This window comes from Neophocaena asiaeorientalis, unplaced genomic scaffold (genome assembly GCF_003031525.2).
Source record: "Neophocaena asiaeorientalis asiaeorientalis breed wild unplaced genomic scaffold, Neophocaena_asiaeorientalis_V1.1 scaffold473, whole genome shotgun sequence".
In the NCBI taxonomy this organism is placed as follows: domain Eukaryota; kingdom Metazoa; phylum Chordata; class Mammalia; order Artiodactyla; family Phocoenidae; genus Neophocaena; species Neophocaena asiaeorientalis.
Genome location: NW_020174935.1, coordinates 383,554 through 407,458, shown reverse-complemented (window position 1 = coordinate 407,458; position 23,905 = coordinate 383,554). Strand labels below are relative to the sequence as shown.

The window sequence follows — 23,905 nt, the reverse complement described above, 5'->3', positions numbered from 1 at the left end:
CAGCTATTGCCATTTTAGCTGCTTAGGAGAGAAAAAGCTTCAGCTCACAGAGGAAGATCCCGTCATTCTGCTTCCTCTTCCTCCCCAGGGGGGCCAGAGTCTTCCCTCAGCTCACCCCTACTTACAATGGAGACCACCAACACCACGACCCAGGTCTCTGCCCCTCTACAGAGCAGCAGCAATAAGGCAGAGGAAGCCCTCAACCCTGGTCATGCAGAGGGCTTGGTGTTGGCCTGACCCAGAGGGCTCCCGGGGGAGTATGACTTCCATCCGTGAGGCAGGCGGCCACTCCTGGGAAAGGGCGTAAAAGGGAGTGACCAGAAGGGACGTGAGTGTCGCTGGGTTTCACCACACATGGGGACAGGGCGAGGGAACAGGGCAGCTGGATTAGCGGCCCAAAGCCAGGGCCCCCTTCCGTATATAAATGACCCCTCAGTGATGCTCATTAATGGGTATTTTCCTCTCTCACCTCTCTTTCTTCAAAAGACACTACCTTCCTCAGTCCAGCACTTTGAGATGAAATGGTTTATTTAACTCAGAGACCAAACGTAGAGATGGTACAAGCCAAGGCCAGTAGGTCCATCTGGTGCAGAACCAGGAAGTGTGTCCCGTGCTCCCAGCCTTTCTTGGTCCTAATCCTCTCCGAGGGCTCTTTGCTAGGTGTCCCCTCACTGCCCCAGGGATGCCGCTGGCTCAGGGGACCGTGTTGTAGACCTTGTAGTTGTCCTCCTGGGTGATATGCAGCTTCCAGGGGAAGAGGTGCTTCTGGGAGGGGAGGCCTTGGGTCCACTTCACCATGAGCCTCACATCCTCGTCTGATAGCAGCCGAACCAGATCCCCCTCGGCATCCTGATAATTGAGGGCGATGTCCTCCCTCTGGAACTCCCGCCTGGGTGGGAGAGATCAGGGTTCAGGAAAGGTCCAGTGGCCTTAGGCCTAAGCGTGGGGGCAGGGAGAGGGGACAGAAGGAGTTTTAGGGCCGGGATCTAAAAATCAGAAAAGGTCAGAGCTGGACACCAGCCCTGTCATCCGAGTGGTCCAACCTCCTACTATACAGATGGGGAAACTGAGACCTCCAGGGGACAACGGGACTTTCACAACAAATTAGTGGCGCAGCTTGAAATGTCTTGTGCATAAATGGGCTGAAGACTTAAGAACTGTCATAGGGAAGAAGAGTGGGTGTTGCCGGGCGCAGAGTAGAGCAGAAAAAAGCCCCTGCGACAGCCCCTGTGTGTGGCTATGGAGAAGAACCCTTTTAAGGATTGGAACCGTCCCACCTGGGGTGCAGGTAGATGGGCGAAAAGCCATCCAATTTTCCATAGGTAATCTGACAAAATGGGTCAGAAGTCTCATCAGACTTGCAAACACCTTGATCCCCAAATCTCACTTCTAGAAAATCGTCCTAAGGAAAGAATCAGGCCAGTCACCAAATATGCGAATCCCAGCGCTATTCACAGTAGTAAAGAAGTGGGAGGCAACTTAAATGGCCAACAGAAGGGGCGGCTACATTGGTTACGGTTCGTCCGCAGGACGGTGCTGTGTAGCCGATTAAAGGACATTTAAGGGGGAGTCGGGCGCAGGTGGGGTGGGTGCTGAAGAAATCCGAATGCGTATCAGATAACGAGAGGAGCAAAATATGAGGGGATTTCACCGCTTTATGTTTTCTGTGATTTCTGACATTCTTTTTAAAAAAGAATGAATAGATATCGCTTTTGCAGCCAGGAATATAACGATGCTATTTCCATTCTGTAAAATAACTGTTCATAACTCAACTGGATCTTGGGAGGTGGTGGTTCCCTGAGGGCGGAGGGTCCAAGTCCAAGGTTTTGAACCTAGAGAGACTTTAGCAAATCCAGGCCCACAAACTGTAAGCCCCTTTACCTCTCTGCAGACCCCCGCTCATCTCTAATGTGGAGAGGCGATACCCGCCCCTCAGGGCTGGGCTGTGGCTAAAACAAGAAGGTGAAATAGATGCAGAACGCCCAGCCCCTGAATGCACTGTTTCCCCTTCTGTTCTCTCCTCCAGGGTGTCTGACGCCCCCAGCGCCTCCCACCCCAGCCCCTCACCTCATGAGCTCCAGCAAGTCCTTGAAGAGTGGGGTGCTTTTGAGGTCTTCCTCCACTGCAATGTCCCTAAGGGGACAAGGGGCAGGGGTGAGGAGGCAGCAGGCTGGAAGGGGGAGAGGCGGATGAGGCTGGCCGGGTCATGCTGGACCTTGACACCCCGTGACAGCCTTTTGGCTTATCTGGAGGGCGCTGGGAGCCCCTGCGGGCTTTTAAGTGTGTGTGTTTGGTGGGGGGACATGCGATCTGGTTTGGGTCTTAGAGCCCAGAGTGTGATATGGAGGTGGGGGAGGGGTGGGGAGGGGCAGGGAGGCTGGACAGGCCCCTCCCTCCCAGCAGGCCACTAACTTGATGGTACTGATGGTGTCCTCATAGTAGTAGCAGCGTAGCCAGTTGGTGGGGTCCTCCTCCTCCGGGAAGTCCTTGAGGATCTTCACAAAGGACACCGGGAAGATGCCTGTGGTTCCCCGGACAGTGCCCTGCGGGGGCGGGAGGGGGAGAAGGCACTGCCCTGCCTGGTATCAGCAGAGGCAGCGGGGCCATGCCCCGGGGACCCGCCCCTTTATAATGACAGGACAGGCGGATGAGCTCTGGGTCCCCTCAGGCAGAGGGAGGAGAAAAAGTGGGCAAGGTCACCAAGCTGTTCACCCCAAGGCGTCCATTTTAGAACAAGACCTGAATTTATCTGGAAAGCTGCTTTCACCTCATTCATTTATTCACTCAGTCATTCATTCAAAGGCTTCTTGAGTGCCAGCTACGGAGCAGGCTCTGGGCACTCAGAAGGGATGAAAATCCCTGCCCTCCCTCCTGGAGCTTCCAGTGTGATGGAGGGCGACAGACAATGCACAGGTAAACAGGTGGCCCTCACGGGGACTCAGGTGGTGGTAGGCACTCAGGAAGAAAATTGTGGGGGGAGGGAGGAGGGAGGGGTGGGGCCAATTCACTCATTTGTCCACGGATTCCATCTGCTCTAGACCAGACAGCCAGAAATCTCCCTCCAGCCAGGCCTCTCTCCTAAACTCCATCCAAGACCCAGCCACTGCCTGTGCTTTGTCACCTGTTCTCTTAATCTTTGTAATACTATGGAAGACATATTGTTTCCCCCCCTTTTACAGACATATAAACTGAGGCTGAAGTACTACCCTCGCTCCTCCCCAACCCTCCCTTCCATCTGAGGCCAGAAGTCGGCCAGCATACTGACTCATAGAACTTTCTAGAAAACAAGAAGTCAACAAACATTTCCTGTTTCTGGAGAATGACCCAGCAATACCCCTCAGCTGTAACAGCTTGTAGACTGCCTGAGACAGAACTCCAGGACTGGCGTAAAATCAAAACCGCCAAGTTGCGAGACCAACGGTTGGTCCACACTCCTCTCCAGCCCCTGGATGCCAGGGACCCTCCCCTTCCCTCAATGATTCCAGGACCCCCGGGGGCTGGCCCTGCCTCCTGTGCCATGACCTCCTTCACACCCCACTCCCCAGGAGCCCCGAGAAAAGAGAGTCTTTCATAACTATAGGACTTAATCCAAAAAGCTGGCACCAGGCCAAGGCCTCCCACCCGGTGACCCCCATCCCCCATCTCCAGTCATGCTATGAACCCTTGTATGGATCACGCTTGCCGCGTGCAGGGACAAAGCATGGCCAAGATGCCACACACCCAGGCTCCCTATGGGCCGAGCCCTGAACAGCGGCGCCTCCTTCAACCCTTCCCGGAAGCCTGTGAAGAAACGGCCACTGTTAGTTAACTCCATTTATGGGAAAGGAAACCACGGGGTTGAGTAAGTTTCCCAAAGTTGCAAAGCTAGTTAAAAACAGAGCTAGGATGTCACGCCAGACTCTGGAGCTCAAGTCTCCCTCATCACCTTCACTCGCTCCCTGCGTAGTGAGTAACGTTACCCCAGATTACGGGCAGTGCGTCTCAACTGGGTGTGATTCTGCCCCCCAGGGCCAGAGGTCTGGGGACACATTTGATTGTTGCAGCTGGAGGGGTGCTACTGGCATCTAGTGGATGGAGGCCAAGGATGCCGCTAAACACCCCGCAGTGCACAGGTCAGCCCCCCAACAGAGAACTGCCTGGCCCCAAATGCCAATAGTGAACAGGCTGAGACACCCTGTTATAGACCAAGAAATTCAACACAGAAGGTTAACTGACTTGCCTAAAGCGACCGTTGGTTGGGGTCAGTACCAAAAGCAAGTGTAGGCTCAGAATCTGCTGCTCCAGACACACACAGCTGTATTTCCTCAGGCTTCCCCGATCCACCTGCCCAGATCTCCAGGACTATCCTTGGACAGCATCTCTTCCCTGGGGCCTTCTCAGATACCTCCATGTTCTCTGATCCCCTCACAGACTCGAAGTGACTTCACCTCCAACTTAACTTCCACCTCACCTCCATCCTCACCTCCATCCTCATCTCCATCCTCACCTCCAACCTCATCTCCATCCTCACCTCCAACCTCACTTCCATCCTCACCTCCATCCTCATCTCCATCCTCACCTCCAACCTCACCTCAATCCTCACCTCCATCCTCATCTCCATCCTCACCTCCACCCTCATCTCCATCCTCACCTCCACCCTCATCTCCATCCTCACCTCCATCCTCACCTCCATCCTCACCTCCAACCTCACCTCCATCCTCACCTCCATCCTCACTTCCAACCTTACCTCCAGCCAGTCTTTGTTGATCCGACTGAGAAGAAAGATCACATCTCCAACTTTGAAATTCAGCTCCAGTTTGCTGTTCCCAGTGAAGTCAAACAGGGCCTGGGGAGAAGGTGGAGTAAGGAGGGAGGGAGGAAACATTCACTGAGTTCCTACTAAAGTGCTTTACATACTTGAGCATCCCATTTAACAGACGAGGAAACAGGCTCAGAGAGGATAAGTGACTAGTCCGAGGCCACTCTATTTGTTAGTGGAGGAGCCGGGTTTAGAACCCATGTCTCCCTGACTCCAGAATGGTGCTCCTTCCAGGCCTGCCAGGATAAGCATGAGAGGGAAGGGGCCAGACTCCACGGACTGGGCAACTCCCCATCCCCCAGGCCTCACTGGGGACTCCAATGCCCCCATAACCCCTAGGGCATTGACCACACTGGTTTTGAAATGCCCATTTCTAAGGGTGCATCCCTGGGGAGCTGTGTGAGCCCCTTGAGGACAGGGCCTGGTCTGAGTCACCTCTGAAGCTTCAGTCCCCAAGGCAGGGCTGACCCAGAAGAGCTTGCTGAATGAATGATGGATAGGTGGATTCCCCTTTGCCTCTGTGTGCTCCTCACATGCCCTCCCCTCAGCTGGCTGGGAGTCCTCAGGCGTCCAAGGCCACGGTTGTGGGTCCTTCCAACCCCCCAGTACCCAGCCGCATCCTGGGCACACAATGGGCGCCAGCAGGACGGGCTCAGTGGCTGAAGGGTGGAGCTAGGCTGCTGCCCAGTGGTGAGGTACCTCCGCTCGTGGAGCTGCCATGCGGTCAAAGCCGGCGCCTTGTGGGGACGTGCTCTTTCTGTGGAGAGAGAAGAGGGGCTTGTCACCTCTCCTGCTTCTGTGCCCGGAGGAGACCCTCAGCAGAGGCAGGAAAGGCAGGGGAGGGAGAGGGTGTTAAAGATGCAGCTACAATTGCTCCTCTGGACCAGCACACTCCCCACAGCTTTCACCGCCCTGGAGGAGATTGCATCCCCTTCTGTGGACCAGGAGGCATAGGCTCAGATATACATTTGCTTAGTGCCATAGCTTGCCAGCCCTTTCACATTACTCCCACACTCAACCCCTAATTTTTCAGCTGAGGAAATGGGCTTCAAGAAGTGCTGAGCTCCACTCCAGGACACAGGGCTGCCTGGGTGCACAGGGGAGATGGCCAGGCACCACACGGAGAGAACACTCAGAGATACTGGCCAGAGGGAGGACGGAGGAGTTGTGTGGGAGGGCGGGGCTCAGGAGCCCTGTCCTGGAACTCTTAGCAGCGGTAACCTCTTGTTTGGAGGCCCAGCCCTATTTCGGTGGCTTGGATTTTTGAAGACTTTTTCCAGCTTAGGAGGGGCTGGAGGGAGCTGCGGGCCCTTTGGAATAAGGGAGTGAGTAGCAGCGCCCCCTGGGGACCAGTGTGATACACCGAGGAGCCACAGCCGGCCCCATGGAACAAAAACTAACCAGGGACAAGGCATCCCAGGAGATGCTGGAAGGAGTGTTTGCAGACAGAATGATTCCTCCTCCCTCCCCTCCTCCCTACTCCCCCCAGGCACCCAAAGCCCTCGGACCATCCCCAGTGGTTGCTGAGGCACCAAGCTCTCCCCCGTCAATGGCCCAGCCCCTGTCCTCCAGCCCTTACTGTCAAACACACTTTCTGTCCTCTAGGCCCGACGCTTGATTTCCCAAGCTCACCTAACAAGCCAAACCACCCTGGAGTGCTTAGGTAGAGACCTGGTCTCTACTCCTTGCTTCTTTCAGGGAAAATAAGTGCCTTTGCAGCAGAGGCCTCTGGGACAGAGCGCCTGGTTAAGAGCAGGTGGCCCAGGGCTCTAGCTGATGGGGGCGCAGGGACCGGTCACTTACACTTTCCGGGTGCGCGGGCGGAGCCGTCGGAGAGCCTGGGGCACCTGCTCCGCGTCATAGGACGACTGGTAGAAGAAGATCCGGACGTCCTCATCCATCAGCACCCAGATGGGCAGGCTGAGGAGGTGCTGCGTTGGGGGAGCATGCAGGACAGGTGGGGTGGTCAGCAGAAAGCTCTCGACATCGCAGCCCAGCTGCTGCATCCCCGTCCCCCATGCTGGGCCCGCCTCTCTCCACTAATGGTCCTCTGTCTGATAACAAGTAAGACATATTTAAAATCTCAGTAGGCTGAGGGTAACGCGTCACAAGATTTGCCCCTGGGTTCAAGGTCAGGAGGGGGCCAACTTGCTTGAGAACAGTTCATTTGGAAAAGACCCAAAGGCCTTCAGACATGACGATAATGGTGACGACAGGTAACGTGATGTGGTGGTGACTGTCCAGGCACTGCACTGAGTGCCCCACGGTGTGACCTCGCTCCATCTAACAATAACCTGGGAGTGAGGGCCAGAAAGGTGAAGGGACCTGCCCAGGGCCACACAGCCTAGCGAGTGACACCCGGAGCCATCTGCCACCAAGGCTCATCCCTTAGATCAAAACGAGACAATGGTGGGGGAAGTATTCCCCAAATAACCCAAATTAACAACAGCTAGTGGAATTACAGCCTAAAAACGTGCTTCCTGTTACTTCATCTCATATCACAGTTGGGGAAACTGAGGCTCAGAGTGAGAAAGTGCCCGGGCCGATGGGCACAGCTAGGAAGTGGTGGGGTCGGGCCTCTCAATCAGGTGCTGGTTACACCCACCACAACGCAACGACCCTCAGGCTGTGAGGATGCAGAGCGCCCAGGACCTGCCAGGGTCATCCCCCCAAGCTGCCCACTGCACGGGTCCCCAGGAGCACTGTGATTGGCTTTGAGCGCTACAGCTCCAGAGGCACCCAGACCCCCTCAGAGAATTCCACGGGGGCAGCAGCACGGGGAGGAGCCGGGAACTCCTCTCCAGAGGAACTGGGAACGCAGAGCCTGGAAAAGACATGGCTGTCCCATAGGGAGGGCAGGGAGCCAGCCCAGAGATGGGCTCAAGGGTATAGAGAGAGCCAGGCGATGCCCGGGGTAGCATCCCAGCTCTGCCGCCCATCTGGGTGACCTGGAGCAGGGGTGCCTCTGTATGTTCATTAATACAATGGAGGTGATATTATTTCCCCTGTGGAATTGTGTAAAGATTAAATAAGTGAATACGTGCAGAACACTTAGAACAGCATCGGGCATGTAGCAAGGGCCCTATCCAAGCTGGGTATTATCATTGTTGCTGTTACTTTTATTACAATACAGCACAGTGGGTGAGAGCACAACCCTGGAGTCACAGAGATGTGGGTTCAAATCCCATCCTACCACATATATACACTACCAGACGTAAGGTCGATACCTAGTGGGAAGCAGCCGCATAGCACAGGGAGATCAGCTCGGTGCTTTGTGACCGCCTGGAGGGGTGGGATAGGGAGGGTAGGAGGGAGGAAGACGCAAGAGGGAAGAGACATGGGAACATATGTATATGTATAACTGATTCACTTTGTTATAAAGCAGAAACTAACACACCATTGTAAAGCAATTATACTCCAATAAAGATGTAAAAAAAAAAATCCCATCCTACCTACCTAACTGCTCTGTGACACTGAGTGAGTGACTCTACCTCTCTGTGCCTCCATTTCCTCACTTTAAAATAGGGATAAGAGTATTGAACTCACAGGTTATTGAGGGAATTAAATAAGCCTATTTATTTATCCAATAAATGTATATCAAGAGCCTCCTTGTTGCCAGTCAGAGCACTCCACATAGTTCTAGGCAATTGTCATTGTCACGTGAGCCCTATTCTTCATGAGCACAGAGGTGAGACCGGTGGGTAGAAGTCACAGGGAGTCGGGCTTTTCTAATAGCTGTCTGACAATGGACAAGCAGCCTGGGTGAGGGGAGAGTGGTAGTGAGCTCCCCGTCTCTGAATATTTCAAGCCCAGGGTGAGGTTACCATAGTACTGATTGACCTCTGAGCTTCGAGGAACCCACTCAGACACAGACAGGCAGAGATGAGATCCTTCAGGCTGTTGGTTGCCAAGACCAGGTGTGGATGGAAGAGTTCCAGCTCCACAGCCCCTGCTCCCTCCTTCCAGCCCCGCTGGAGGAGAGTGGAGCCGCCGGCTGCCCAGAAGGAGCAGCTGTCACAGCGCCCCCTGGAGGGGAGATGCCTCCAGTACTGGAGCCCGTGGGCTTTCCCACCCTACCTCTCCTCTGCCCAGAGCCCAGGATTCCTGCAGCCACTGGGGAGGGCAGGCGGCCACCTCCTCCCTCCCCCACCCCCTTTATACTCCTGGGGTCCCCTCATTCCACTAGGAGTCATGCTCTCTCACATTCTGGAAGCAGGTTCACAGTTTACAAAGCACCTTCCTGTCCTTTTCTCGATAGCTCCCAACATCACTCCCCTCCTGTGAGACAGGAGAGCTGGGGGTATGGCTCCATTTCATAGGTGAGAAAATCAAGTCCTAGAAATAATGAGCAAATAGCCCTAAATCACCCACTCAGTGTCAGAGCAAAGACCAGAGCACTTAGCTCGGTGCTCTTTTCCCGTAAGAGTAGAACAGGGAGGCCTCACTGTCTGTGACGATGCCTCTGGGTTATGAAGAGGGCTTCTCTCCCCAGTTTCCTAAGGTTGTCATCAAGCCAAGGTTTGCATGCCTCTAGTGATAGGGTGCTCACTACCTCACAAGGAAAACTATCCTTCTCTTACCCAGCTCTAATTGGTGGAAGGTCTTTCTTGACCAGCCTGGCTCTCTGCCTTTAAGATGTTCCTTCCTCTGTGTTCCCATCTTCTGAGGAGGTAGACAGTTTACAGGTTGGGGAATACACAAGGGCATCCATCCAAGGCCCATGGATGCAACTAAAATCCAGCCTGTGGCCTGTTCATACAAAGGTGCTATGTGAGAAAGCCGGGGCCTTGGTCTGCCGTGCCCTTGTTATACAGACCGTATCCCTTTATGGTTTCATGACCCACCTGTCTGTATTCCCCCTCGACAGCGGGGACCTTGGGGCAGGCACTGGATCCTATTCTCCTCTGTACCAGGACACCCGGCACAGCCATTAGATTTGTCAGTTCAAAGTGTGGCTCTCTGAACTTTCTCCATTGCTCCTGTCCCATCCCCCAGAACCCTGAGAACACATCCTGTTTCTCTCCCTAGGCTTGGCCTTTAAGGATTGAAGATGGGGACCATCAGAGCAGAAGAGCCAGCCCTAGTCCCCAAAGCCATGCCCAGGGATGGTACCTGGGCCCCGCCCATCCTCAGCATCCTGGGCCCTCCCAGGGGCCCCCTGGCCTGGCCCCTCTGTTACCTTCATATAGGCGTTGAGGGCGGGTATCCGCATCTCGGCAATCTCCTGTTTCACACCCACATAGACTTTGGCTGAGGAGACACAAAGAGCTGTCCTGGGAATCTGACCCAAGAGTGTGGTCTCTGGGCCCGGAGCTGCCCACCCGGGCCAGGAACCCTCCACACTGGCTCAGCGCTTTTCCCTTTCCTCTTCCCACAGCGCTGCGGTGGCCACCATCCAACGTGCATTTTCTGAGTTGTACTATCAGCAGCTGATATTTTTCTTGTTTTAATTGTTTATGTATTGCCTGTCCCTACACACACACACACACACACACACACACACAATTCTGCGCTCTGAGAGAACAGGACCTTTGCAATGCTCACAGCTGTGTTCTCATCACCCCGGCTGCACATTCGTGTCACCTGAGAAGCATTTAAAATCTCATTGCATAGGTCTCACCCCAGAACAATTAAATCAGAATCTCTGGGAGTGGGACTCGGGCATCAGGATTCTTCTTCTTTTTTTTTTTTTTTTTTTTTTTTTGTGGTATGCGGGCCTCTCACTGTTGTGGCCTCTCCCGTTGCGGAGCACAGGCTCCAGACGCGCAGGCTCAGCGGCCATGGCTCACGGGCACAGCCTCTCCGCCGCATGTGGGGTCTTCCCGGACCGGGGCACGAACTCCGCGTCCCCTGCATCGGCAGGCGGACTCTCAACCACTGCGCCACCAGGGAAGCCCATCAGGATTCTTTAAATCTCAAGGTACTTCCAACATGTCACCAAGGTTAAGAACCATGGTATAGAATAACGCCCAAATTAATAAATATTTGTGCAGTGGATGGGTGAATCATTCTTCACAAGCAAGGCAGAGTGTTTGTGGGGAAAGGGAAAGCGATGACGGCTGACCAAAGACAAATGTCCTCTCCAGGAGCCTCAGGTGCAGGTCCTGGGAGAACTGCCCACCCAGAGAGCCCCCCAGAAAGCGAATGTGAGACGGGTCGGCTTCCTGCTGCCCGCTGCCTGGGAGACACACTGGCTGGTGTCTGGCGGTGTAAGGAGGGTAGCGTCTGAGGTCTGGGGTAGGGAGAGACATTGGGGAATTAGTAGCCAGAAAAGGGCGGTTAAAATCACAGGCACGGGTCAGATTGCCTGTGGGGGAGTGAGAAGACAAAACTGAGGATGACGGTACAGAGGATGCCCGCCTTCCAAGGAGCACCAGAGGAGGCAGAGATCTTTGAGGGTCCTCGGGGCTCAAGGAGGCTTGTGGCCAGAATGCCCACTTAGGGCACGTGCTTGTTTAAAGACAGAAGAGAACCGAGCCCTCCCGTGGTGAGGCTTGGCAGAGAATCAGAAGATAAAGGAGAAGGTGAGTCTACAGGGAACGCATGGGACAAGCTGTTAGGGAGGAGAGGTCAGCTGAGATCAAGAGGGACCCCTCCTCCCTGCTGCTCAGAGAGGGGGAGGGGGCGGGGCGGGGCCAGGGAATGGGCGAACCCCTGGGAGACAGTTTCCTCCCTGGGGCTGGATGCTGGACCCTGGAGGCAGGGAACCTCGGGCACTGGCTGAGGCAGAGAGGAAAGCAAGCTGGAAGCAGGGTTTGGAGTTTGAGGAAGGGAAGGTCAGGAAGGATCTTTGCTGTTTAGGGGAACGGTGCTTGGATGCAGCCTGCAGCGTGTGAAGGGCACAGTCAAGACCACTCCGCGTACCCGAACCCCCACTCTGGTGGAGTTTTCTCCTGCTGGGCTCATGCAGGCTGGCCTTGAGAAGCCAGAGGTTTGGGCCTGTCCAAGGTGAGGACTGAGCGGGGGAGGCAGGTCAGGAGACATGGGGTGAGGGGACTGTCCAAAAGCAGAGGTGCGCACCCACAGCGTCCCAGCAGAGCAGGGAAGCAGGGGGATCCACGGGGACCTGGGGAGCTAGAGGGCAGTTCCCCCACAGGGGACAGAGGGAGGGCTGGAAGATGAGTCTGTGTTTAACGTGGGAGACACGGGGATTCCTATCTCGAAGAGGAGAGGCCCGGGCTGATGCGCTCCGAAGCTGGCGGTGGATCGCTGAAGCAGGGCGGCCGTAACGCTCATTGGAGAGCAGGGGGTCAAGGGCTGTAAGTCCGGAGAGCCAGAGGTGGCAGCCCATGGCTGGCAGGAGGGGGGCCGTGGACTAAATGAACGGTTTTCACTAAAATAGAAGGGTTTGTGCTAAAATAGAAGCACCGAACAGCGCCCGCAGAGCTGGGAGGAGAGGCTGGCGGGCGCCGCTCCATCCTCGGGCAGCCCGTTGGTGGCCTACCTGGGAGCGTGGGAAGGATGCAGGTGTAGGGGCTGGCCTTGTTCTCCGGCCCGAAGCGCTCCTCCAGCTTGCTCTGCAAGGCGTAGAACTGGCGGTAGCGGCGGTAGATGAGGTACTTAGACCCCCCTTTCGTCTTCACCTCGATGACAAAAACCTAAGGAGGACAGAGGCCTTAGGGCCTCGTAGGCCAGGGGGTGGGCCTTTGCAGACCAGGGGGTGGGGCATCGCAGGCCAGGGCCAGAGCAGGGGAGAGGTCCACAGGTCCTAGGGTCAGAGCAGAATTTCTCGACCTCGGTATCACATGTGAGGCCAGGTAATTCTTTGTCGTGGGGACTGTCCGGTGCACCGCACTGCGTGAAGCAGCATCCCCGGACTCCAGGCAGTAGATGCTCTGCCCCAAGCTGTGAGAGTCAAACCTGTCTCAAGATATCCACTGCCAAGCGTCCTTTGGACGGCACAATCGCCCTGTTGAGAACCCCTGGGATAGAAGTGAAGAGAGGAGAGCGCTGGAGGCTCAGAGGTCAGAGGGTGAAGGTCCAGGGGTCTCTCTTACAAAGTGGCTGGTGAAGCCTTTCTTCTCCTCGATGTCGGCGATGTTGGCTGAGGTGGCAATGTCGTCGGGAAGCTGGTTGAAGTCGCTGAGGGAGGCGGGAGGAGAAGAAACCCTGGTCATCACCCTGCTGTGTTGGGTGGCCCCTGGGTGTGAGGCCCCGTGCAAAGTGAACCCGTGTACCTGCATTCCCCCGTTCAACACCCCTCTCGTGCCAGGCAGCAACACAGACCAGACCCTGACAGTGAAGGCACTTGGAATCATAGCCATATATCAACAGCCATAGTAGAGTCTAGCAAATCGCTTTGGGGCTGTGTTATTCATCCGGGAACAGGGAATCAAGCACCCCTGCCTATCAGACCCTGTTCTAGGCTCTGGATCACAGGGGTAAACAAAGTCAACACACACCTCCCAGAGAGAATGGCTCATTATACCCAGGTTGGGAAAATCCTCACAGAGGAGGTGACATTGGAGCCAGGTCTAGAAGGCTGAATAAGAGTCCACCAGGTAGGACTGGGGAGGGGGAAGGGCCTTCCGGCAGAAGCAACAGCACGTGCTAAGGCTCTGAAGCCCCAGGAGTGGTTCCAGGTCTAGTGTGGCTGGAGTCTGGTGTGATCAGAGACTGAACAGGCGGATGAGGCCAGGTTGAGGAGGGTCTCCAGTGCTGAGCTGAGGAGTTTTATAGGCAACGGGGAGCCACGTAGAGCTTCAGAAGAGAGTGAAAACACAAAGGACCCCGGCTTTAGGAGGCCAACTGGGGTAGCTGCATGGAGAGGAAAAGGAGGGCAGAGACTGAAGGGACAGAGTGCCCCTGGGATGCCCTGAAGTGGTCCAGCTGAGAGAAGATGTGGCCCTGAGCCAGACAGTGGGGACGGGAGGAGAGGACACACACAAGGGACACCACCCTTAGCAGACACTCTTCCTTTTTTGTGTCCCCTGCTTCTTCCTGCTAATCAAGCTCCAATTTTTTTCAGGGTGGCAATGCCTAGCCCCAAGGTGATAGATGACTATTGGTCTGAGCCAAACATACTAATCCCGTTGCTGTTTCCCAGACCCCCCTGCAGCTAGGAGCAGCCATACGAGCAGTTCTGGCCAATGAAACCTAAGAGGAAACCTAGAGGCTGTAGCAGCCTCTAGGAGAGTGTTCACTTCAAGATCCAGAGGATTGGACAAGGCTAGCATGGTCTCCTGCCCTTTCCCCTTCTGCCTGCCTGGAAAGCAGGTGAGACATCTGGACCTGCAGCAGCCACATTGCATCCATGAGGCAAAACCATGAGACTGATCACAGGAATCTCTGGAACGCTGGTCCTGAAGTCACTGAGCTGCAGAACCAGCTGTGGCCTCTACGTCTGGACTTCTCATTATGTGATCCCTGTTTGTTTCAGCCACTATCAGTTCCTCTGTTCTCTGCAGCCTTATGCATATCTGACAGACACACTACTACTTTGTGAGTCATTCCAGAGTTACGACCAGCAGGGTTTGGAGACGGTTTGGACGTGGAGATGAAAGAAAGGGCAGTGTCAGGAATGACACCCACGTGTCACCCGTACTCTGACTAGGATGGGTGGGTGGGGGGTCCTGCAGCAGCCACATTGCATCCATGAGGCAAAACCATGAGACTGATCACAGGAATCTCTGGAACGCTGGTCCTGAAGTCACTGAGCTGCAGAACCAGCTGTGGCCTCTACGTCTGGACTTCTCATTATGTGAAAACATAAATCCCTGTTTGTTTCAGCCACTATCAGTTCCTCTGTTCTCTGCAGCCTTATGCATATCTGACAGACACACTACTACTTTGTGAGTCATTCCAGAGTTACGACCAGCAGGGTTTGGAGACGGTTTGGACGTGGAGATGAAAGAAAGGGCAGTGTCAGGAATGACACCCACGTGTCACCCGTACTCTGACTAGGATGGGTGGGTGGGGGGAGCCTGGTTGATGGGCTCAGTTTGGGGCAAGCTAATCTGAGAGGTTCCTTGGACACACAGGTCGAGGTCTGGCAAAAGGTGGTGTGTGGCTCTGGAGTTCAGCGGGGATGGGGCTGAACCCCACTGGAGTGGGAGTGGTAAAAACCATCTGCCCTGTGACTGGTGGTTAAGACCCCCAGGGAAGAGCAATCACTGCGCAGAGGAGGGGACTGAGAGGGACAGATGGAGGAAGAGGAAAGGGACCGCCAAGGAGATGGAGAAGGAACAGCTAGGGGTCTCTGAGTCCAGCCGATTGTGGACAGATGAGGAAATGAGAAGCAATTAGCAATCCTGTTACTGTTGCAGCGATTGGGAAACAGAGTGGGAGTGGGGGGCAGGGCTGCCCCGTCCGAGCCTCAGAGCTGGCTGGGACCTCAGTCGATATTGGTTTCAAAGTCTACACACCCAGTCCCAGCCCTTGCTGGTCCCCACGTGACCTGGGCTGCTTGGGATCTCAGGCTACCTCAGGACTCTGGAGGCTGGCGGGGACGTGACTCAGGGTGCCAGAGGGCGGGACGAGGAAATCCCCAGCACTTCCAGAGCAATTTGGTGGCGGCTGGCAACCTCCCCACTCACTTTCCACACATGGTCCTGTGGTAACACCCATGGGAGAAGCTTCCTCCTCCACTTTCTCCCCTGAGACTGTGCATTTCCTGGGTATTTCACCTGCAGTAGGATGAGGGTGGGGCAGGAAGAAACCAGAGAGGTAGAAATGGCCCCTTCCGCGGAATCAGGAGGGTTGGGTAATAGTAACTACAGCTAATGATTTCCTGAGCACACGCCGAACACCAGGTGCCCTTCTAAGACAGCGTCACCTTCTTCCAGACAAGGAAACTGGGACACACAGAGGTTAACAAACTTGCCCAAGTAAGTAAAGAAGCTGGAATTTGGCTCCAGAATTTTGTTCCCAAACACTGCTGCACTGGCCCTGGCCTGAAAGCTCCCAACAGCTTGCTGTGTGAACTCAGATAAACCGCAGCCCCTCCCAGCCTCAGTCACCCCATCCAGAATAATAATAATAAAGTTGCTAGTACTACTGTAGTTCAGACCCTGTTCTAAGAACACTAGGACGTGGCCTCTGCCTTCCTGGGTCTCATAGTTGAGCGGAGGAGTTGGACAAATAATTACATAATTTCAGTGGTCCTAGAAGCTGTGAAGCAAAAGCCCACAATGTTTCGAGCTGCAGCAGGAGTCTGGCCATTATTGTATTCCCTCAACGAATTGGTAGTCGTGGGCAAAAAAGCTTGGTAAGCAGAAAATTCTAAGATGAGGGTGACGTTTATCAGAGAGAGAGAATCAGGGGTCCTGTGTATATAGGACAAGGTGCGCTCCGATCGAGGATGGTCAGGGAGGGCTTCCCAGAAGAAGTGGCACCAGGTCAGGGGGAGAAGTAAAGAGGACCTGGCCCCAAGGTGACAGGCAAGTGAAAGAGCGAGTGCAAAGACCCCCAGCCATGCAAGAGGAGGCAAGTTATGAGGGACGAAGCCAGCGAGACAGGCAGGGCCTGCTCACGAAAGGCCCTTGAGCCTCACCCTTCGGTGGTGGGGTGAGGAAGGGGTTATGTCGGGAGACCTGTGTGTCATGGGGCGGGACAGCACAGGAGAAAGATGAAGACCTGAATTCCCGCTCTGCCATCACCAAGGTCAGCAGGCTTGGGGAGACTCCTCTCTGCACTCTGGCCTCTCCCCGACTCCAAAATGGGGACCATGGAAGTATTTACATCCCTGGAGGGTTCAGAGGTCACATCTGTAACAAGCACAGCTGGAGAATCCCCACGAGAGCAGGGACCCTGCTCACTGCTGCATCCCCAGGGCCCAGAACAGCCCCGGCACATAGTAGGTGCTCAGGGAGACGCAAGGCCACTCCCTGTGTCTGTCTTTCAGCAAGTCCGCTTTGGGCCACATGGAAATAGTCTGGCTGCCAGCGGGTTGGGTGCGGGGAGCTGAGCCTGGAAGTTGCTGTATCAGGGCGACGCCAGGGGTGCAACAAACCCGGCTGCAAGTCCCACTAGAATAGCTGCCCCCTAGACACCTCAGCTGGGACCCCTCTGAGCTGAAGTCAACTCAGAGCCCATAGATTCATATCGCTCATGAGAAGTGCATTTTGGGGGCCTGCACGGGAAGGGCTGAGTAAGGCATGGAAAGACCCTGAGGCAGAAGCTAGTTCAGGTTTTGTGCTGCCTGCACACAGTAGGTGCTCAAAACATGTTGGTGGGAAGCAAACTCCCTCCCCCCATGACAGTCCTTTCCATCTTTAGACGTCTCGGGTCTTAGAAAGTCCTACTGCCAGAAATCTACTGCCCTCCCATCACATCCTCCGCTTCGGCCTCAAGCATCAGGGGCTCACTTTCAGACAGGCATCCAGGTGCATGGAGGCTGAGAGACCCCAGGGCCTGGCTCTACAGCCCCATGAAGGAGGGGAGCAGGGCGCCTTTCCTCCGTGGAGGGCCAAGGACATCTGCAAAGGGACGGGGAGTGGGAGGGAGGGGACACACTGTCCGGCTGGCCAGCTCTGGGCATCCCCTCTCTGACCCACGTGCTCTGAGAAATAGGAAGTGCCACCAGCCTCAAACAGGAGCTGTTTTCTGAAGGTTTGGGTTGGCGTGCCAGGCCCAGTCTCCAGTGAGGACTCGTGGGCTGGAGGGGCTGGGATCTGGTGGGAGAACCTCACCCCAGCCCCGAGCACCACCCTCTGTGGCTCTCAAAGGCCATTCTTGAACTACACTCCAAGCATTTACTTCTGCTGCCCCTCCCGCCATACACACAAGCCTTCGGGAATTCCATCCCAGGTTCCACTTCCAGCCACAGACTCCCCCACAGGCCCTCTGCTGCCCACTTTGGCCCAGAGCAGCCTGGCCCATCTCCAGTGACCCTCGGAGCCACCTCCACACTGCTACCACACTCTGATGTCACCTGCTGTTCCAATCCAGGAGGGCAGGAGCCAAGCCCTGTGTCCTCAGGTCCCCCCAGAGCTCAGAGCACAGGCCTGGCTACTGAGGAAACTTTCAGAAAGTGCCTCCTGAGAAACGAGGCGAGGCCCTGACAAGGCTGTGCTCTGAGCCCCGGCCTCGCCATCCATTCCACGTGACCCTCAGTAAGTACTTTATTCTCCTTGGGGGCTCAGTTTTCTCACCCATACAGTGACAGGATTGGACCAGAAGGATCTAAGAACATTTTCCAGCTCGGTGGTCCATTCATTCCTTTATTCCTTCGTTCATTCACTCACCAGCGTTTACTGAGCACTTAGTCTGTACTGGCATTGTTCAAATCCTGGGGATATAGCAGTGATCAAAAGACATAAATACCCTATGGAACTTGCTTCTAATTGGGGAGCCAGTGGTAAAGAAAACCAATGAGTGAGTATAGACTATTATGCCTGTAATGTAAGGGCTACACAGGAAAAGGAAACAGGGCAAGTGTTCAGAGGCGGCTATCAAGGAAAGCTTCTCGGAGGAGGTGATATTTGAGACAAGCCCTGGAAAAGAGCCAGATTCTATGCCTCTGTCTGAACAGAAAATGAAAAGCCATTACTGAACAGCGTGGAGCAGCAAGGCCCAGCCTGGGCCCCAGGACACCTGAGTTCCCGTCCAGACTCTACCACCCACTCCTGCGTGACCCTGGGAAAGTCACTCCCCCTCTCTGAACCTCAGTGTCTTCATCCGTGCCTGAGGGAGGTGAGCCATGACTTGGAGTTTCCTGAAAACAGTTCTCAGAGTCTGCATTTCTGAGTATTTGGGTTCTGACTCAACTCCAGCCTCTCAACTTTCGACGTTGATAAGGGGCTGCAGGAGGGCAGGCCTCCATCTCCCAAGGCCTGCCGGGAAGAGTGAGGAGGCCCCGGGAGGGCAGCGCCCCTGCACTCACCTCTCAGCCCGCAGCTGCTGGGCCACGGCCATGGCTGTCAGTGGTCCAGGGGAGGGGGTGGCGGAGGTTCTCTCCCAGCCAGGCCCAGGCTGAGTTTGCCCCTCACTTCCCTCCAGCCACCCTGCGTCTCGGCTGTGGTCCCAGGAGTCGTCAGGAGCCGCCTTTAGGGAAGCCCCAGCCTTGCTTCTCTCAACTCTAGAAGAGGCTCCTCCCCCAGGCCCTCTGGGGCTGGCCTGTGGCCCACACTTCCTCTTCCTCACCTCCCAGCTCTACCACAAGCAGGGAAGTGCGCACCCGCTGACGCTGCGGAGTGCACTGATATGGGGGGTGTTGGGGACTTCCTCGATGTCAGTTCTTGGGGCCAGGCTTCAGTTGGGCATCAGAGACCCCCTCTCCATCAGAGATCGGGTCCCAGTGCTGGCTCAGCCACCATGGGGACTTATAACCTTGGGGAGTCACTTCACATCCACTGACTCATCAAATCCAGCCTGCACGCCTTCACTGTTGAGACTTAACTCAACCTATTCCCTAGGCCTGGAGTACTGGCCTCCACCTTCCCAAAAGCCCAGGTCAGAAGCCACCTCCTCCAGGAAGCCTCCCTGGTTCCCCCAACGAAGTTAGTGCTCACAAGTGCTTGTGTCATATTAGAGTGTGAAGGTTGGTTTATGCTTCCGTCTTCCCCTTTTCCTGGAGCTCTGGGCTGTACTTTCCTCATCCCCAGATCCTTGGGCCTACACGGGCCTGCCATAGCCAATCCTCCCTACAGGGCTGTCAACTAGAGTGAGCTTCACATTACAAACCTGATCACACCATTCCCTACTTAAACTTTAACTGCTTCACCCTGCACTTAGGAGAAAGTCCAAACTTCTAGTCCTGTCTGCCTCCAAAGTTCTGAACACCCTACTGGCTTCCCCAGCCCCCTCTCCCGGGCTGTTTCCTTCCCACACTGGCCTCTAGTCCATTTCTAAAATGTTCCAAGATGTTTTCTCCTCTGGGTCTTTGTGCATGCTGTTCCCCTGCTGGAATGTTCTTCCCTGTCTCCTTTAGGGCTCGACTTGGAAGTCACCTCTTTAGGGAGAACTTCCCTGAACACTCACCCTAAATATGTCACACTCTCTCTGATATTCTCTCCCATATCCCTGTACTTTTGCTTTAGAGCATTCGGAACTATTGTAACTTCATGTTTGTGTGTGTATTTATGCTTGACCACTGTCTTCCCAGCTAGCGCAGTGCCTAGCACATTGCAAGTGCTTACCCAATACTCAGGAAATGAACACAATGCTTCTAGTTGGTGATTCTGTGGCCCCTCTAACATGTCTGGCTATTGGATTCCGAGGGAGCTCTCCCTAGAAGTTCACAGCCACACCCAGGAACCCCCAACTGGTCATACACACACACACACACACACACACACAGACACACACACTCATATTCACATTCATATAAACTCATGCATCACAGATACAAAGTAGAAAGGCAGCAGGAAGAGGATATAGATGATGGAGAAACCGTGCCTTGTGCCATCACAGAATGGGCCCCTCTGACTCCCTCTGCCCCAAAGCCATGCTGAATTAAGACCCCCCAGGACTGGGACAGGATTCTGCGGGGACAAAGCTGGCTGGGTGGAGCCTGGAACCAGGACTTCCCACTGCAGTTCCTTTGTTATTTCCCAGACACAGGGACTGGGAATACGAGCCATTCTCAGGATCCCAAGGGCTGTCTGGCTCCAAGAATGAAGGACAGCTGGGAGCCTCAAGCCCTTCCTCTGAACCTCGTCCCGCTCTATCCAGCCACCCCAAGGGACCTTCTGCCCCCAATAGAGTTCAGGGTGGAGGCAGAGTCCCCAGGAGGAAATATGCTCTGGGCCCAGTACTACAGTCCTGACCCAGTGAGGATCTCCCTCCCTCTCTTCAGGGCCAAAGGATCTTCTGAAACCAAGATCCTTTATGGACTCCTTGGGAGGCAGGGACTGCTTTGGAGAAGGACAGAAGAGAAGACAAGAAAGGAGAAAAATGGAGAGAGATACCCAATCAACAACTATTTACCAAGAAAGGCATTTAGAATATAGATATAAACTAACATGGCAGGGTGAACACAAGTTGAAATTTCCCATCCTACTCCAGGCATATAAAAACTGCTAGATAATAAATTTTTAAGTATTTTAAACACAGAGAGTCCAGCTCAAAAGCAAGAAAGTGTGATTTTAAGAGAGGGGAAATCTATACCAGTGAGAGGCACGCCACACCCAATGGGAAAACCGAGGGTGGAAATGGGTTCACAGGGCTGAGATTTTAATGCCTAATCTGGGACTAGGTCCAGGCTATAGGTCCTGCTCTGTTGGCAGGAAGTCAAATCTGCGCTCCCAGTGTGAAACAGTGTCAGAACCGACGAAAGGAATAGAACGTCTCAGCTATCAGCCTGGGGTCACTGCAGAAATTGAGATACTCTCCCAGGCCATGGGTGGAATGAGAGAGACATACACCAGATCAGAGCCTCAAGCCTGAGACGTGCACTGATCTAAGATCTAAGCTGCCCACACGGTATAGAATTCCCAAGCTGAAGCATTACATCAAAATACTTTGGAGTCCATGAGCCTGCAGAGCAATAACGAAACTGCCCTGTGGGCTCACAGACCAAAATTACAAATTGTGGAAAGAGCCTCTCCACTATGAAAGCTAGCTTATAGACCGAACGTACAGAAGAATTCACACCCAAAGAGCCAGAAATAATACAAACAATGACTCCGACCCAGTCACTGGTGTCTCAGGGTTCCGCTCATCTGGAGGATGAAACAACTAAATGAGCAGTAACAGGACAGGGTTACTTGTGGCAGACGTGGCCATTGTCTGTGAGTTCCAAGAGGGGCAAGCGCTGAGCCGTGGCTGGGGTCCAGGAGGGCATTGGCCTAGAGTTGGTCAGGAAAGACAGGGAGTGACAACAATTTTAGCCAGAAAGTATGATCCGGCACTGACGTGTGATTGTGTGTATCGTCATACGTGTATTGTTAAAAACACGTATTGTATATAAACATGTTTATAAACACGCACAAGTCTGTGTAGACACGTGTGCGTGTGTTTACGCTGTGTCTATCCAAGCATGCGACGTGTACAGTAGTGACATGGTGAGTCTGAGAGGATGTATCTATTTATTTATTTATTTTAAAAAGTTTTATTGAGGTTGACTTACAATGTTGTGTTAGTTTCTGGTATACAGCAAAGTGATTCCATTTTATATATATACATACGTATTCTTTTTCAGATTCTTTTCCATTATAGGCTATTACAAGGTATTGAATAGAGTTCCCTGTGCTAGACAGCAGGTCCTTGTTGTTTATCTATTTTACCTATAGTATGCATATATGTTAATCCCAAGCTCCTAATTTGCCCTCCCCTTCCTCTTTGGTAACCATAAGTTTGTTTTCTGTATCTGTGAGTCTATTTCTGTTTTGGAAATAAGTTCATCTGTACCATTTTTTTAGATTCCACGTATAAGTGATATCACATGATATGTGTCTTTCTCTGTCTGACTTACTTCACTTAGTAGGATCATCTCTAGGTCCATCCGTGTTGCTGCAAATGGCATTATTTCATGCTTTTTATGGCTGAGTAATATTCCATTGTGTATATATCTCACATCTTCATTATCCGTTCATCTGTCGATGGACATTTAGGTTGCTGCCATGTCTTGGCTATTGTAAATAATACTGCTATGAACACTGGGGTGCATGTATCTTTTCAAGTTAGAGTTTCCATCTTTTCTGGATATATGCCCAGGAGTGGGATTGCGGGATCATACGGTAACTCTATTTTCAGTCGTTTAGGGAACCTCCATACTGTCCTCCGTAGTGGCTGCAGAGAGGATGTATTTAAATGCTGGAATCTAAGTAGGCACAAAATGACCATAAACATGAATACATTTACAGCATGTGAACCGGGGTGAGCTAACATGTCCTTTTTCATCCTTTCTTTACTCATGTGTAAAACAGGCTTACCGAATGGGGTTGTAGTAAGAATTAACAAGAAAAAATGTGTGAAAAGTGCCTAGATGTGGGAATTTCTAAATCTTATTCAAAGTTTTCAATGTGTACGTATTGCCTCTGGGGTAGGGGGTCAGGGACAAGGATGTCCAGGGAAGGGCCAGGGGCCTGCGGTGGGCCAGCTCTTTCCCGCCCCAGCTCCTTCTCTCCCTTTCTTCTGTCCCTGCCCGTGGATCTGCTGAATATGGGTATTTTCCCTGTGGCTCCTCGTATACAGAACACTGCTGCTAATTTTACGCCCAAGCTCTGATACTGTGTAATTTGAGGCCAGACACTGTCAGCAGCGGGCTTCCGTCCCACTGCCGCTGTGGTTCCCCGTGTCCCTCCGCCTCCACCACTGGTCTTCCGCTGCTGCTACTGCCGTAGGAGGAGAACGAGGCAGAGGAATAGCCAGGAAGGGAAGCCAAACCCTTCACACATTCCAGCAAAGCACATCTGTATCCAGCCTTTCTGGGTAGATACAAAGAAATGCCTGAAGTGACCTCCTGCATCTCCAGTTTTTCAGCCCCGTGAGTAAAACTCACACACAAGTCATCCAGCTGTCCGAATTGGTAGCTCCCAGTCTGGGCAGTAAAGCTCACATATTTTATTCACAGAAGCATTCACGCTGGCCCTCCCTTCCCACCAGGTTACTTTGAAGGTACACCCAAACCTAACAGCTCAGAGGTTTGAAGCACAGAATCAGGAGGAAGAAAACTGCTAGGGGCAGTCGGAAGCCAATGACAGTAAAGTGACATTCAGACAGTGGCAAAGAGGATGCAATATGAAAAATAAAGAGGCTCAAGGACCAAATGCCAGGGGCCACCCAGAGAAGGGGCATCGCTGCATTATGAAGGTTTACTAATATCCATTCATAACCACGTCTCCAAGGAAAGTTTCACTACACTCAGAACATACCTGAGGGATTGCAAGAGCCTGAATGAGGACTGGATCTAAATGTCACCAAATGCACAGCCTTTTTCAAACCTTACTCATTCGGGTGCTGTGGGTGTGTGAGATAAAATGAGAAAACCTACCTCTGAGTAGCCATTTGTTGGGGCTAAGAGCTCCAGCTGCAGGAAAGGGAGCGTGGTGATGGTCAGGGGCTGGGGAGGAGGTGAGCAGCTTCTGCAGGACCAGGAGATGCTCCCAGAAGCCCATCATGGGAACGCAGTAAAAGCCTGCTGCCTGAATCAGTGACTCTCTTAGGGAAGAGAAGGGAAATCTCAGATTAGACTGAACAAGATCCCTGGGGATCCCTCATGCCCTG

The 23,905-nt window shown here is 53.6% G+C and overlaps 1 protein-coding gene across 2 annotated transcripts; it reads right to left on the bottom strand.

Moving 5' to 3' along the window:
- Positions 1-506: 506 nt before the first annotated feature.
- On the bottom strand, positions 507-18,834 carry NCF4 (neutrophil cytosolic factor 4). 2 transcript variants are annotated; one of them, XR_003005502.1, is made up of 11 exons: positions 18,621-18,831; positions 12,796-12,880; positions 12,243-12,396; positions 9,978-10,048; positions 6,602-6,729; positions 5,498-5,555; positions 4,727-4,825; positions 2,413-2,543; positions 2,068-2,133; positions 1,278-1,402; positions 753-889 (listed from the first exon to the last, which is right to left on the bottom strand). XR_003005502.1 is itself a non-coding variant. In XM_024761517.1 (10 exons), the coding sequence occupies exons 1-10, from the start codon at positions 18,650-18,652 to the stop codon at positions 694-696; spliced, it is 1,020 nt and encodes a 339-aa protein (XP_024617285.1). In that variant the 5' UTR covers positions 18,653-18,834; the 3' UTR covers positions 507-693. The 2 variants fall into 2 exon arrangements, 1 of the variants encoding a protein (XP_024617285.1); XM_024761517.1 differs by lacking the exon at positions 1,278-1,402 and having other exon boundaries at positions 507-889; positions 18,621-18,834.
- Positions 18,835-23,905: the final 5,071 nt, after the last annotated feature.

What these genes read in the sequence shown, in the direction of transcription:
- NCF4 (XM_024761517.1), bottom strand. Translation starts at nt 18,652, where the DNA reads ATGGCCGTGGCCCAGCAGCTGCGGGCTGAGAG. An exon ending in CATCCTTCCCACGCTCCCAG is followed by an intron (nt 10,049 to 12,242) that starts GTAGGCCACCAA and finishes GTGTCTCCTCAG; the next exon opens with CCAAAGTCTATGTGGGTGTG. An exon ending in GACACCATCAGTACCATCAA is followed by an intron (nt 2,134 to 2,412) that starts GTTAGTGGCCTG and finishes TTGTCCCCTTAG; the next exon opens with GGACATTGCAGTGGAGGAAG.